Source organism: Pteropus medius, unplaced genomic scaffold (genome assembly GCF_902729225.1).
Source record: "Pteropus medius unplaced genomic scaffold, Ma_sr-lr_union100, whole genome shotgun sequence".
Taxonomy (NCBI): Eukaryota; Metazoa; Chordata; class Mammalia; order Chiroptera; family Pteropodidae; genus Pteropus; species Pteropus medius.
Window position 1 is genome coordinate 5516686 of NW_024349224.1, and position 16779 is coordinate 5533464.

The window sequence follows — 16779 nt, forward strand, 5'->3', positions numbered from 1 at the left end:
AAGTTACGAGACCACGGATGGTTGAGTACAAAAGAAAGAAATACCCTCTTTGTTCTTAAAATGCTAGTTTCATTGAGAAAGTCAAAAATGTGCTTCTTAATTATTTAGAACTTTTCTTTTAAAAGCATGAATAGGTGGAAATATCATGGGGAGTGAGGTATTATGATGATACAGAATTTATAAAAAAATGATTGAGAAATAAATTAATGAAGATTTGTTAGTAGAGATTATTTTGAGTTGACTCCTGAAAATTTTGGTTGGAAAAATATTTGCTTTTCCAAATCTGAACATATGATAACCTCTGTCAATTTTCGTATTATTTTTGTATGGTGGTGTTTGATGTGAGTTATTCTTACCTTATATAGGAACACAAGGTGCTTTTGACTGGCACACCTCTCCAAAATACAGTTGAAGAACTATTCAGTCTTCTTCACTTTCTAGAACCCTTAAGGTTTCCTTCTGAATCAACATTTATGCAAGAGTTCGGGGATCTGAAAACAGAGGAGCAGGTATACTTTTGATCTTTGTGAATAAGTACATCAGCTCTTTTATCATTGTAATTATGTGCATGGAATTGAATGTGTTATGTATCTCTCTCTTTTCATCGTTTTTTATGCAGGTGCAGAAACTTCAGGCTATCCTGAAACCAATGATGTTGAGACGATTGAAAGAAGATGTAGAAAAGAAGTTGGCCCCTAAGGAAGAAACCATCATCGAAGTAGAACTTACCAACATTCAAAAGAAATACTACCGGGCTATTTTGGAGAAGAACTTTTCATTTTTATCCAAAGGAGCAGGGCAGACTAATGTGCCTAACTTGGTCAACACCATGATGGAGCTCAGGAAGTGCTGTAATCATCCATATCTTATCAAAGGTAGCTGAAAAGGGTGGCCCACGAATACTTGTTTCTTTCAACAAATACTGATGGGTAAAAAAAAAACGTGCCATTTGTGCACCTGGGTTGGCTGGTACAAGGAAAGGCAGTGATCCTGTAACTTCACTCTCGTGTTGGGGAGATTACAGGTGGTTCAGACTCGGGAGTAGTCTGCGCTACTTCAGTACCAGGGTCCCGTGGTAAAATGCCAGGTTATGAGAGCAAGGGTAGTGTTTAGTCTAATGTGGACTGGAATTTCTCTTCAGGCACAAAGACAGCAAAGCCCATCTTCGGGCCTCTGCATTTACATTTTTTTTTCCGGTTTCTTTCCAGTCTAGGTAGCCCAGTTGATGTCTCTCAATTTTTGTGCTGTAATGTTACTTTTTAAGGTCATGTCAGGTTCTCTATTAGCCTTCTCTCTGTATAACGTTTGGGTCTTTTCATTATTTCTGGGAATATACTCCCCATCTCACTTCATCCAAGAAAAGTTATTTCCTAGCCTGGTAATTCAGTCACTCGCAGTCCTGGTATTCTTTATGACCAGGCAGGCGGAGGGAAGGCAGAGAGCCTTTAGGGCTGATGTAGACTCTCCAGAGGAAGTGACTGACAGCCTGACTTCTCTTTTAGTTTTCAGCGTTTCCTTGTTTTGATGGCCAGCAGGATGCCCATAGACAAATCCACATTCATTATGCTAGCCCTTCAGTCAAGATCTGTGTTACACCAATGTTTAAATATTAGATGTTTGTTTAAAAATGTGCGTGTTTATGTACCTAAGTTAGGACCATATTTTTATTCTTTTCCTGATATCATTCATTAAACATTTAGCGAACATAAGTTTACATAAGGCGTTAGGCCAATTTGTCTGGGTAGGTGAAAAGATGCCTGAGACATGGCCCATATCCTCAATGAATTAAACTTAGGCGTTAGTGAGGATTTAGCCACAGACATAAATCATTCTAATAAAAGTAATTTACCTGCTATCAAAATTTTAATTCGTTGCAGAAACATAGAGGAGCACTAATTCTGATTTTTGAGGAAAACAAAAGTAATTGGGAGTTGCCTGCATTTGCTCATTAATGCTGTTTTATATTTCTTTGACAGGTGCTGAGGAGAAAATACTTGGAGAATTTAGAGATACATATAATCCAGCTGCTTCTGATTTTCATCTTCAAGCAATGATCCAGTCTGCTGGAAAACTGGTCCTTATTGATAAATTACTTCCCAAAATGAAAGCAGGAGGTCATAAAGTGCTCATCTTCTCTCAGATGGTACGCTGCCTTGACATCCTGGAGGATTACCTCATACATAAAAGGTAAGGCATATAATTCATCTACTGAATTGTACTATGAAACATGCCAAGTATATGTCATTAAGGTGTATGCAGAGCTGTGCACTAACCCAACTTTATTCACATTTTTCTCTTTATCTAGCTAAGAATCCATTCAGATCTATGAATACAGATTGCTTAGGATTATGTGTCAGGTGTTTTCTTAACCTACTTGTGTTGCAATAGTAGGCGGGGCTAAGGAGACTGAATTAAGAAAACTTTGCAAACTGAGGGTATTTGACTAAGGAATGGGTTTATTAGTGCACATTTTACTGGATTTGTAAACTTTGTTGTAATGACATTTTAAACAGAATTATAACCATTTTCAAAGTAGAAAAAAATGATTCAAGATCCTTTCTCTTTCATTGTTATAATTAGAACCAGAACTTACTCTACTTTGATTCTTATACACAACACAAAATTTGTTTGTGCTTTAGTCTTTTCTGATTTGTTAACGTTGGGTTTTGTTTTTGATTCTTTTTGTGCATGACAGTCCTAAATATTGTCTAGTCAGTATTTAGATAAATATGATATTTATCAGAATTAGTGGTCTCATCAGATATCAACATATTTATATAAAAGAGAATTTGAAGATGCAGCTGTAAATTTTAGCTCAATGGATTTTGACCATTGTAGCTAAGTAAAGGTCTATACTTATTTCTATTTTCAAAGATTATATAGTTTATTTTTATTTTTTATTTTAATTCTAGTTTGTTTTCAGTTTTAGTATTCCATTACTTTAGTCTCATTCCAAAAGGTGTATTATTCTCAATTTTATACTGTATAGAAGGAAGATCAAATTTGCAATATTATTAAAAATAGCCGTTTTTACATTTTCTTAATCTCTTTATACAAATAATTTTTTTTCCTTTTTATTTTTCGATTAGGGTTGATATTCATTATTATATTAGTTTCAGGTGTACATCATAGTGTTAGACATTTATACAATTTACGAAGTGATCTCCCCAATTAGTCTGGCACTCACATGGAACTATGCATAGTTATTACATTATATTGACTATATATCCTATGCTGTACTTTACATCCCTTGACTTATTTTGTAATTACTGATTCGTACTTCTTTTTTTAATGGATTTTTAATTTTTCACTTATAGTTGGCATATACACACAGATTTATAAGATAAAGATAGATTTTCATTATGATGAATTTCATAGAAAAACCCAAATTCCTTTCATTTCAAAAGTAGCAATACTAAAAGTCATAGCCCTGTTTTCCAGGTACTAGAGACAACAGTGTAGCTGCTGCTGAGACTTTAGTAATTAATATGTAGCAGGCGGTATCTTGAACCACAAGATGTGTGGCAAATGTCCCTTGTATTCCTCTTCTAGTTCCTGAATTTTTATATATTTCATTTTTATTGATGACTAACAGTTTTTGAGTTTTACGTTAAATGACAGAGGATTTTAAAGAAGTTGAAATTGCTTGACACCAATGACTTTAAGTAAATAGCCCTTGGTAGATTTATAGTTTACAATCAAGCATATCATTTGAAGAGGGTAAAATGATTGAGACAGAGAGAAAGGTTTGTAGGTTTTCTGTATAAAGGTTTATGAAAGTCTTTGCTTCTTTTAAAAAAAAAAAAAAGTAACCTATTATGAGATCAGCCAAGTAGTTTTATGGACTGTTTTTTTTGTTTTGTTTTGCTTTTTAAATTTTAACTTCCAAAAATGATATTCATTATAATGACATTTTACCTATATATCAGGAATGCACAGATTTTGTACTTTTATATTTTTATTTCCTCCTTAGGACCAACGGTGAGAACTGCGAATCATACAATATAGTCGCTGTAGTATTGCCTCTTAGTTTTATAATAAACGTAATGTTGCAGGAAAACAGCCTTTTGATAAATGTATCATTTTCAACATATCCCTCTATCTAAATTTATTGCATTTCATTTAATAGATATTTGTATGAGCGAATTGATGGAAGAGTCAGAGGGAATCTTCGACAAGCTGCTATAGATCGATTTAGTAAACCTGATTCAGATCGATTTGTTTTTCTTCTGTGTACCCGAGCTGGTGGATTGGGCATCAACTTAACTGCAGCTGATACATGTATAATTTTCGATTCAGATTGGAATCCTCAGAATGATCTTCAGGTAAATAAATTATTTGGCTAAGAGAATTAAACTTATTTTGAAATTTTTATAACTATTTTTGATTGCATACCACTTTTATTTTTATCTGAACAAGTTAACATGTACATTTCCCTAAAAATTACCCGTGACAAATAAAATAGGTGAAATTATTTTAATGTAATGATAATATACTTATTTACATAATATATCTTACTACTTAAAGGGTTTACCTACTTGAGTACAGCATTTAATTGTTTAAAGTATATTATGTGAAGTATATTCGAGAAAGTCCTAAGTTTAAGGAATAATTTATTTTTAATAAATAAAATTTTCGAAGTTTTATTTCCTTAAAAATAAATACTTATCCTTATTTCATCTTTTTGAGCATTGTATAGTATGCATATAATCAAGCCATAACAGAGTATGCTTTTAAGGAAATAATACAGAAAATGAAAGTATTCATATAAGTTAAGACAGAACTTAGAATTCACAGAAGCTCAGGAATATTAATTAGAGTGATCAAAAAGAGTCACAGTTTGCAGAAGATAAGCAGTCTAGGAAAGATATATCTAGGTAAAGTATATGAAATTCTTTTATTGTCCATGATAGTCTTAATTGTATTTGAAATTAATATTTTTACTTTAAATAGATATAACACCAAATATAGTAAATTGTTACAAAATTATACCTGGCTTAATAAGATATAAGGTTTTATCCTCTCATCGGTGTAACTGTATGTAATGTAGCTCCAAATTGCAAAGGTTTATCCTAAATTAATAGAGTAAACCAGGGGCAAACTCTGTAGAAAGCTAATTAATAAATATTTTAGTCATTGTGTGCCACATAAGGTCTCATATATTCTTTGTTTCCACAGTCCTATAAATATAAAAGCCACTCTTAGTGGCGGGCCAGTTTTGGGCAACAAGCTGTTATTTGCCAGTCCCTAGGTTAATCCCAAATCATAATTATTTGCCTTTGCAATGCATATTTATGCATACGTACAACTGCGCACAGTACGTGTGATATTCTAAAAGCTAATCTGAACTAAAATAATAATGCCACATTTGAAAACCTGAAGAGGAGTTGGAAAAACTATACCAGATTCTCCATATTCTCCCTCTCACTTGGTTTTTCCTACATACTGTTAATGTAGATCTAGTCTGTATAGACTAATAAAAAGTTTGATCTCTTACACTTCCCCTAGACCTGGAGCAAGGTTGTTTGTGCACAATTCTGGATTCCAATGGGAGCAAAGTGTATATGGATAGAATAAAGATGTCTACAAAGAGTAAAGCATCAGTGCCACCCGTATATTATAAAACCACATTTTATAATTTAGTCTTCAGAAGATAATGGGAAGGTGAATAATAATTTGTGAGAGAATCTGTTGGTACTATAGAAGCTATAGTCAGAATTTATCTGACAATTAAGTTTATCAAGAACTCAAGATAAAATATGAAGCTTTTATGTAATCTCTAATGTCTCTCTATCCAAGATCTCTACATACTAGATCATTAGTTCTCTCTGTTTAAAGAAAATTTTGGTCATCAGTAATTCACTTTAGGTTTTTACCCCCCTGAGTTATGCAGCTTACCTAAAATACATTGAAAAGGTTGTCGATAATATAATAGAAAAAAAATTAAAAATTTAGGGTTTAAGTTTAAAGCTTGAGTTGCTATTAGCTAGAAAAATCTATTCATAGAATATACATTCTTATTTAAAATTATATTGAAGACACCCTCTTAATAAACAATAATGCTTTATGAATTGAAGTTCTCTGAAATACAACCTTAAATTTTATGTTACTGCTGATTGTGGAATTATTTACTTTAATAAGCTCTACCTTCATTTCTAGAAAAAGAAATTTGCTAATTCAGTAGCAAAAGTGTCTGAAAATTTATTTTACTATTAAATGCCTCTTGTGTAATGTGTACTATTTTATAAAATAAAATAAATTTATAACTTTTCATTTCTTATAGGCCCAAGCCCGTTGTCACAGAATCGGTCAGAATAAAGCAGTGAAAGTCTACCGACTAGTAACTCGTAATTCATATGAGCGAGAGATGTTTGACCGAGCCAGTCTGAAACTGGGTCTAGATAAGGCTGTGTTACAGAGCATGAGTGGAAGAGAAAGTCACGTTGGTGGCGTATGTATATTTTCTATTTCACATGTAGTTTTTCTGTTTTTATTTGCATCTAGTTTTAACCTCAAATAGTGTCTTGTTAAATTTTATCCGTAATGAACACTGTACAGGTTTTCTGTAAGGAGGCATTTCAGATTAGTCCTACGTATAGTTAATACTTTTGAATCCCGTTCTGCTTGTATAGCTCCAGTGCTTGTGAATTCTAAGAATGTGCTTTCGAAGTTGATTTTTTTTGCTCTGTTTTTAGAACTTTTGTATAATGACATAGCAAAATAGCATTTGTTTATTTTTCTCCATTATCTCTATATAGTTTTTCAGAAAAAAATTTTTTTACTTTCAAATTACTAGCATTGGCGTTGCCTTGTTCTAAATAATATTTATTGGCATTTTCCACCTCACAATTGTGGTTGTATATCTAATGTTTGTAACAACTATTAAATTCTAATTCTAAAAAGAATCTTGACAGGTTACCTGCCCCATAGGCTTTGTTTTAACTGAAGCCATTTAAGCAAACAGCAAATCTTATTTTAATGATAATAAAGAAGAATCAACAACTTCAGTGTTTGCTTTCAGAGAATTCTCTGTGTACATACATCCCAAACACTAAATGACAATTTAAAAATGACCTCCGTGTTTGACATTCTTTAGGAATACATTCTCGTTTTATGAACTTTAAAAAATATATTGTTACCAAAATTATTTTCTTTATAGATTCAACAGCTTTCCAAAAAGGAAATAGAAGATCTTCTTCGTAGAGGTGCTTATGGTGCTATTATGGAAGAAGAAGATGAAGGTTCTAAATTCTGTGAGGAGGATATTGATCAGATTTTACTACGTCGTACAAAAACTATTACAATTGAGTCAGAAGGACGCGGGTCAACATTTGCTAAGGTAACAGTGAGTGCTGTTTCATACATAAACCAGTAATGCTCATGACTAAAAAAATTTAACTGTCTCTTACTCTGGTAATTATTTGTAGAGAATCTACTTAATGTTTAAACTGAATTAGCCAAAAAAGAGCTAGATAATGTATTCTTTTTGTTCATTTTTTCTGATTCCTTGATATCAAATTTCACATGTACTCTTCTGATTTAGTGAAATATAATAAGTATAATAACTAGAAATAGTTGTCAGTATTTGTGGAGAGAGGGTTGCAAGCTGACAATGTCCTTGCAATCTGTGAGGTCAACCAAGGATTGCTTCGCATCAACAAACCCTCCTAAAAATGGGGAAGTGCGAACTGATCGAGAACAGTGGAGAGACAAGGAAGTACTCTCACAGCCACGAGCAAGAACGAACTGCAAAACGTCATGGCAGGATGTGGGTTGGGTGATTGTGCAGAGGATAATTTTACCTTAGCCAGCAATTGTATGCTCTTATAGAAAAGCAGCTTGCAAACATAAAGCTATGCCATTGCTCTGCCATCAGTGGGCAGTGGACCTCCTGATCCCAGCTTTCTGTCTTCCTTCTTTTCTTAATCTCCCACCGTGTCCACTCAGGTTTATTTTCCAGGGCCACACTGGATGTGGCAGGATTTACCACTCGCTGGACGTGACAAGTATCAATCAGAGTAGAACATTTGAGATTAAATTTAGCAATTAAGGAACATGTATGCCAAAGTTAGCAAAGTATAAGTAATACTAGATGCGATGTAATCATCTTACATTAACTTATAATACAGTGGTCCTTCTTTAACCACGGTTTTAGTCATCTGTGGTTCAGAGAATATTAAGTGGAAAATTCCAGATAGAACAATTCAAAAGATATTTTGAGAGAAAAACCACATTTATATAACTTATTACAGTAAAGTGTTATAATTGTTTTATTTTATTACTAATTGTTGTTAATCTCTTATTGTGTCTAATTTATAAATTAAACTTTATCACAGGTATGTATGTGTAGGTAAAAAGCATAGTATATAGGGTTTGGTACTATCCACAGTTTTAGGCATCCACTGGGGGGGGTCTTGGAAAGTATTTCCCAACAATAAAGGGGACTAGAGGCTACAGTAATTTAAAGTACTTAAAAGCAAGGAAGGATTTCTAATGCCATTTTAAATATTTAAATCTAATTTCGGGGAGGGTAAAATGAAATCGTGTCTTGAAAGGAAGTGTTAATAACTGTCTAGATCTACCCTATTGGGGAAAAGTTTACTAACTGCCTTCAATATATATTGCCCTGGAGATATCTTGCATTCAATTGAAGAGTTTTTTATTGCAGTATTATGTCCCACCTGGACTGATTTATACAAAAATTTTTTTTCCCACTTCCTTTCTGCATTTTCTTCCTTCTCCATCACCCAATCCACTTTCAACCCAGAACTCTTTATTGAGAGCTGTGCGGTTTTGCAGGTAGTACAGGTGCTACACCAAAAGTAATGTTATCAGTTTTCTAATGGAAATTTTCCTCTTGTATTCAGTAAACGAGTGAAATCTTATGTCAGGTACTTTACTTAACTGCTGGAATGAAAGGATTCTAGTTGCTGAAAAAAGTAAAGTAGGAAATGATTAATTTTGAATAAATGAGTGAGCAGAGAATTAGGAAAGCCTTTGTAGAGAAAATAAAATTTGAGCCAAATCTTGAAAGAAATGTACATTTTTTTGTTTCCAAAAGAGAAAGTCACATAAATGAATCGTATTTTGCTAAACTGCAAGGAAGATTTCTAGGAACATGGTATAGCCATGTGTGTATGCACAGGACACATTAAATGGAGATAAAAATGGGGGAGTTGGAGAGGTTGGACCCAAATTGTTATGGGCTTGGAAAAATTTCATCTTGAGGAATTTGCACTTGATCCTGGGGCTGTTAAAAAACTTTCAAATTCTTTCAAGTAGAAAATGGACATAATACAATCTAGCTTTGAAATTTAACTGTAGTATCAACGTAGAGAATGAGTTTGAAAGGAAAAGACTACAGGCAGGAAGATCAAGAACTAATGATGGGTGAATTAGGGTAGTGGAGAGCCGCTCGAATCAATAGGAGTTGACAACCAGTTAAAAATTTGTGGAAGACTAGACAAAAATGACTTGAAATTTCTGGCTCAAGTAGCTAGAAGCGTCCTTGTGTTATTAAGATAGAGAATACAAGAGAAGGAAGTTCATATGGAGAAAATAAAATGCCCGAGCTGTCATATTTGTGGCATTTACAGGGTATTCTTGTGGAAATGGCCTGGTTGGTTGCCTAGGATACAGATACAGATTTAGGAGTTAACCAAGTTTATAGAGAATAAATCAAAAGAAAGTAGTATTGTGGAAACAAAAGGAATACTGCAGAAGTATAAGACAGGACCAACACTAGCCATGATTGGGTAGACATCCTCTGCCTGCATTCCTTGACTTGTGACCACATTATTCCAACCTCTGTTTCTGTTGTCACATAGTCTTTTCCTCTTCTGTAGTGAAATTGCCTCTTCTTTCCTCTTATAAAGGCAGTCGTGATTACATTTAAGGCCCACCTGGATAATATACATCTGCCAAGTCCCTTTTGCCATATAAACTAACAATTAACACAGTTCCTGGAATTAGAACCTAGATATCCTTGGGAGCCATTTATCAACCTACCACTCTCATCATTTTAAAGAAATAAACAATTACTATTTTCAGTAATTTTATAATGTTAAAGCTATAATTTACAGCAAGCAAAAATGAAATTTGAATTTATTTCATTAAAGCATATATTGCTGTCACTTCTATTTCATAAAAATGCTAGCAAAGTACATTTTTAAACATTTATAACATTTAAACACTGGGTGTATACAAGCATCTTAAAAGCCTAGTCTCAGAAGAACGTTTGAGGAATGAATATACTCATCACGTGGTAAGCAGTGTCTTAAACAGAATCTTAAAGTTCAACATGAGTCATTTTGGATTTTAATTTTATTCATTTTTTAGACATTTTGTAAATTACAAATATAGACAGAATAGTATATTGAAACCTGTGTACTCATCACCTAGCTTCAACCGTTATCAACTCCTGATAAAACTTGTTCAGTCACTCCCCTATCCAGCTTTCATATTAAAGTAAATCCCAGACATTACGTTATCTTCTCCATAAATGTTTCCACATGTATCTCTGAAGATAAAGATTTCTTTAATATAACCGTAATCATCAAAAAGTAACAATTATCCCTTGATATCATCAGTTCTACAGTTATCTAACATCTTTTTATCATGAATGTCATTAATGGCTTGCTTGCTTGTAACAGATTCATTATCATTTTACTGTATAATATTCTGTATTTTGAAATTTAGTGAAGATGAGTTTTTAATTAATATTTTAGTCATTTGATTATATCCAAGATAATTACACATTATCTTAAAGCCATCTCCCAGTTGTATTCTTTGAAAATTATTCTATGTGACCAAATTCTTCCATTTATCTTTTAAGGGCAAGCATTTTTCTGGCCCTTTTCTTTCTTAAAGCATCATGTATCTTTACTGCTTATTTCATTTTATGAAGCACTTTGATGACTTTTCCTTGAAGTTGCGTATCTATTTTCAGGAACTTATGTTGAAATAATGATTATTAGTTTATATATTACAGTGTTGACCTGTAATACTTGAAGTCAATTCCATCTAAATGATTTTCTAATTTTTATAATATTTAAGAAAATAAGTCAGTTATATTTTGTTCTTTTGTTCCTTTGCAACGTCTTAAATGATTATGTAGTATTTTTGTTGTAAGGAAGAGAGTTCTTAAAATAAAGACAGACATTGGTTAATTTTTCTTTATTTTTCATATCCTGTATTGCACTTTCTTTATGAGACATATCTATATCAAAGTGTGATGGAAATAAAATAGAAGCATACCAGAAAATAAACTGAATAGGGCAAGCAGGGCTGAAATTATTGTTCTAATCTAATTTGTTAACATTCATATGGTAGTTCTAGAAAGCATATCTCTGTCCTATGTGGTTTCTTGACAAACAAGATTGAATTCTCTCTTACCAAAAGTTTAATAAGAGTTGAACAACAGTAATTACTTATTTAACTCAGCTCCTAAAACTACAGCCTGGGTCGGCATTAAGCCTTTTGCAGATGCCGTGTTACATTTCAGACCATGGCATTTGAAAACACCTTTGGATATATGGGTGTATGCTGGATTTCAAATTCTGTTCACAGTAAATGTTAGGAGAAAATGTTTTAAATATGCTTTGATAGATTTTCCCTCTAAACTTCAAAACATTTTGAACTGTCATTATGTATTTTAGGCGAGTTTTGTGGCATCTGGAAACCGGACAGATATTTCCTTGGATGATCCCAATTTCTGGCAAAAATGGGCTAAAAAAGCAGAAATAGATATAGATGCCATCAGTGGCAGAGTAAGTATTTCCCTTTAAAAAAAATTAGTTGTTGAGATACTTTGTTTATATTACGTTTTAAGATGTTCAACAGCATACTTACTGCAATAAATTAATCTGCATAAATAAATTGATGGTGGGTTAGTAGAATGATCACAAATGGAGTCAGACGCTACTTCGGTTTCATTCTTGTGATATGTCATGATATAATACAAGGGAAGTTTTTTGTTGAGTATTATTTATATTCTTGAAATTATAATGTTTTTATTTTTTAATTTTAAATGTCTTTAAATCATGCATTACTCTTATTTTTCTCTTTAACTTTGTTGTCTCGGTGTGAGATCCCATTACTGACAATCCATTCAAATCGAAAAGGAGCAAAAAAACAGTCAGGATGGTGACATTTTTAAACTATTTCTTTTATAACTTCCCCTGGAGCTAAGGAAGAAAAGAAGAAAGAAACTAAAACAGAATTCATGGAAATGATAATAACATAATTGTTTACTTCATAAGACTCTTGTCTCATGTCATATAGGAATCAGTGTTTGTGAGCCTGGTCTAATGTCAAAGTAATTGCTAAATGATTAAGATAATTTAATATTAAGCATTGATGTGTGGGATCTATTTTGATGGTTTTAAAATATAAAACTTTACAATGAAGAATAATGCCATTGCCACATGTTTTCATTATTTAATGTATTTTGAAATACATGTAATTCTGTATGAGACAAGTAAGTGAATTTAAAAATATAGTTATAAAAAGTCATTATTTGCATTTGATATGTTTATATACCTAAAAAGGCAATGGACTCAGCAAATGGTTGGTGAATTAACTGAATAAAAGATAAATATGCCATTTAGTCTTCCTAAATATTGGTATTAATAAGTAAAGAATTATAATGGAAGAGGATATCTACTTTACAATAGGAAAAAAATAGACACATAGAATTATACCTACTGAAAGATGCTAAAGTGAATTAAATTTAATTGGGAAATTTGTCAGTTGGAAAGAAAACACTACATATTTTAAACATTTTAAGAGTTAGTTTATAAACATAGAAATGCAGCCTCAATCAAAATGTTAATAGTTTTTTTATAAAACTAGACAAAATCTAAAATTCCCCTAGAAGAATAGATAGGCTATAGTATTTAATGCACTCTTGAGAATCTGTCCTATAGCTGTAATCACACATGTCCAGCGATCCTCATTGCCTTATTATTTTTTTTTTTTTAGAAAAAATTTAGAAAGTAATGAAATCTCCTATGATAGACAAATGGTACATCCATACTATCTAACACAATAATTAAAAATAACCATATAGATCCCTATGTGTAGGCATAGAAAGGCTCCACGACAGTTAAATTTAAGGAGAGAGCTATAGAACGATACATATAATATATATTGTACGTTGGTAATAATACACAAACACGTTTATGCTGTGGATCCAGCTAGGGCACACTCAGCCAAGCACTATTCTCACGTTAGGACTAATACGAACGAGACAGATAAACCCCTGCTTTTATAGAGCTTTTGAATACTGGTGGGTAAGAGGAGAAGTAAACATATGTACGATGATTTCAGAGAGGAAAGAAAATAGAACATTAGGATGGTGGAGAATGCCTGGAGGAGTGGAGATAGAATTATGTAAAGAGAGGTCGCTCTGAGGGAACATTTGTGCCAAGACTTGAATGATAAGAAAGATCCGGCAATATAAGCACATGACAGAACGCTTTCAAGGTAGACGGAATAGCAGTAAGCCATTTGTGGAAGGAAGCAAGCTTAGTGTATTCACAACAGAAATGACATTGTGGCAGTGTAGGAAGTTGGTGACAGTGGAGCTAGGTCAGGTCAGTGACCCTAGATAAGGACCAAATCAGTAGGTCCTTGTACATTATCCTAAGGTTTTAAGGCTTAAGTTAAACTTAGGTAAGCATATAGTCATTTAACACTTGTGCAATTATATTTTCTAACTTTGTTTAAAAAAACATTTAAAATATTTCTGAAAATGAAGTACAATGAAAACAGACCGACATTGCTTACTATATGTTAAAATATGAAAACATATTAATGTAAAGGAAGCATAATTTAAATAGTGTGATACTGAGAGAAAGATATAAAGATCGAGTAAAATAAGAATGGAAAAAAGGTCAAATTTTAAGATTTTAATAAATAGTATTAGAGATAAAAGCATTATTTAGTAACGATTAGAATATCAAATTAATTTTGGGGAGGAACATTCTACTAATGTGCTATACCATGTAAACTCCAATTTATGATAGATTTTTATTTTTTGAATTGAAACATGAAAACAAAAAACTGGATTTCTATTTTATCTATTTGTTGGGAAAACTTTCTAAATTAGAAATCACAATGATTGGAATAGTCAAATATATAAGATTATAGAGTAAATAATGGGAAAATAAAAGTACAGTTAGAGTGGTGAGACTATTTGTAGCTGACGTGTATATGAAAGTCAATATTTCTATTATATAAAAGCCAATGAAGTGGTTCAGAAATATGTTAAAATCTCAAAAGATTTTGGGCAAAAGAGATTTGAATATAACTCAAGTCGAAATAACCTAAAAAAAAAAAAACCTGGGCAGAAGAAAGCAAATTCTTTCTTATAGAAGAATGCCATAAATAAATGTAGAAGGAATTAAGAGAGAAATAAAATCACCAGTCAAACATATTAATAATTCTACCACATAAGATTATCGATGTGTTCTAAACTTTGTAATCAAAATTTAAGGAAAGACAAGATTTTTACATATTCTCGGAGTACATCTTCCAAAATATTTATAAATTAGAAAAGGAAAACTGGTAATTTACAGTGGAGAAAGTTAGCAGAGAAAGTTAACGTCTCCAGCAAAAAGACATATAATATTATGTACCCCCTTAAATCCAGTGCACTGTGGACATGGGGGGGACTTATGCGGTCTGGTGTCTGCTTCCTCTTCTCCCGTTTGCCCTCTCCTGCTCCAACATGTCTTAAATGTCTAATTCCATTTCAAGCCCCCTGCTCTTCCCTCTACTTAAAATGTTACCTATTCTTTACCTAGCAAACTAACGCTCATTCAAGATTTCTTCCAAGTATCACTTAACTTGTGAAGCTTTCTCTTTCTTTGTACCTATTTGTGTCATAAATATTTCATCCTGAAGAGCATTTATTTTTTTACTCATTAGTCTGACCCTCAAGACCACAGATTCCTTATGAGCAGACGCTGTCTTGTTTGTCTTCATATCCACAGCACATAACGTATTGCCCAACTCAGGGCAGTTTCTCATTATAGGTAAAAGCATGCCAACTTAGGTCGTTGTGAATGAAGCGAGCATAATGAGTTTCATACACTTACTTCTTTGCTTTCCTTACATTAGTGTAAATCTTTTGGAAAGCACCTATACATGTTTCTAGATCTATAAAATATTTGTATCCTTTGACCATTATTGCTTTCCTGGATATTTCCTTCCTTTGGATTTATCCTTAGGATATACTTAGATTACAAGGATTTACTTGGGCATCATTTATGTTAGAAATGAAAACAATCTAAATTAAATTATGAATTAATTAGGAGAAGAAAATTATGGTCTATAAATTCATCTTTAAAATGGATTTTATGGATTTTTAAAATGGATTTCATGGTTATTGCCGAAGCCTGATGTAATAATTTTCATATTGATAATAAAGGCAAATTCCAAATTCTTTTTAATCTTATGACTGTAATGACATAAAATTATTTATGTATGTTAATAAGGATTTTATAAGAATATAAAAATTTTTAAGTTGATTTGCTATTTTGGTGGAATTGTTAGTAATTTATTTTTCTGGTTTTCAATAATTATTTTTTATACAATTTGAAAGATGAAAATGTAACACATTCTTAGAAGCAAAATAGTGAAAGGACCTTCACGTAACGGCTGTTAAATTTTACAGAACAGCTTGGTTATTGACACTCCAAGAATTCGGAAGCAGACGAGACCCTTTAGTGCCACCAAGGATGAACTGGCTGAATTATCTGAAGTTGAAAGTGAAGGAGAGGAGAAGCCCAAACTCCGGAGACCCTGTGACCGTTCCAACGGCTATGGAAGAACCGAATGCTTCCGAGTCGAGAAAAACCTGCTGGTTTATGGGTAAAATGTTATTTTCAGAGTTTCTTTTTAGTCCGGCATGTAAGTTTACAAAAATAACACTATATTCTAGTGTTTTTTTTTTATCTTATTAGAAGTAATAAAATCTATTTTTAAAGTACTCTGAATTTATATGCTTAACATATAATTTTCAGAACGATGGGATTTTCTTAAGTTTTAAATTACAGATGTATCACTAAACTCAAACTCCTTGTTCTCAGATTTACATATTCACTAATACAAAATAGATAATATTATCCATTATTGAATAAATATACTAGAAATTACCATGGCTCTGCATTTTACTCATGGGGGAAAATATTAGGGAAATCATATTAATGAGAGAATGTGTTTTTTGCTGTTTTCAGGCCTTTTATCCATTACCTATGTGTTTCCTTAGAACTTGACTCAGTATTGATGTAAATATACCTTTTTTAACCAGATGGGGCCGGTGGAGAGAGATTCTGTCTCATGGTCGTTTTAAAAGGCAGCTTAATGAGCATGATGTAGAAATAATTTGCCGAGCCCTCTTAGCGTATTGCCTTGTTCATTACCGAGGAGATGAGAAAATTAAAGGCTTCATTTGGGATCTCATTACTCCAACTGAAGATGGGCAGACACGAGAGCTACAAAATCATCTAGGTAAGAACATTCTTTTGTTTTCTTTTTAAAATTATTTTTAGTTACGTATATAGTACTTGACATATGTATGTTACTATATATATAACATATATAGTACTTTACAGTTCCTGTAAAATACTTCGAAGCATTATAAACAATATTAAAGAACCTTCACCCGCAATTCAAAGTCCAGCATAAGAAAATACCAGTGCTCTCCGTTTTGTTGGGTTTTACATACTGTTATCAAACATGAATTGGTTTGCAAGTTGTTGACCTACTAGTATG

General features: G+C 32.5%; 1 protein-coding gene across 13 annotated transcripts in view; it reads left to right on the top strand.

The window, feature by feature from the left end:
- Window positions 1-16779, top strand: part of CHD9 (chromodomain helicase DNA binding protein 9) — a 102747-nt gene that overhangs the window by 49157 nt on the left and 36811 nt on the right. For all 13 annotated transcript variants that reach the window (XM_039880868.1, XM_039880871.1, XM_039880864.1 and 10 more), the window contains 9 exons: window positions 366-509; window positions 620-875; window positions 1977-2187; window positions 4130-4325; window positions 6284-6451; window positions 7160-7339; window positions 11658-11768; window positions 15680-15876; window positions 16316-16515. In XM_039880868.1, coding sequence (XP_039736802.1) covers window positions 366-509; window positions 620-875; window positions 1977-2187; window positions 4130-4325; window positions 6284-6451; window positions 7160-7339; window positions 11658-11768; window positions 15680-15876; window positions 16316-16515 — 1663 coding nt within the window. The remainder of the gene's footprint in view (window positions 1-365; window positions 510-619; window positions 876-1976; window positions 2188-4129; window positions 4326-6283; window positions 6452-7159; window positions 7340-11657; window positions 11769-15679; window positions 15877-16315; window positions 16516-16779) is intronic.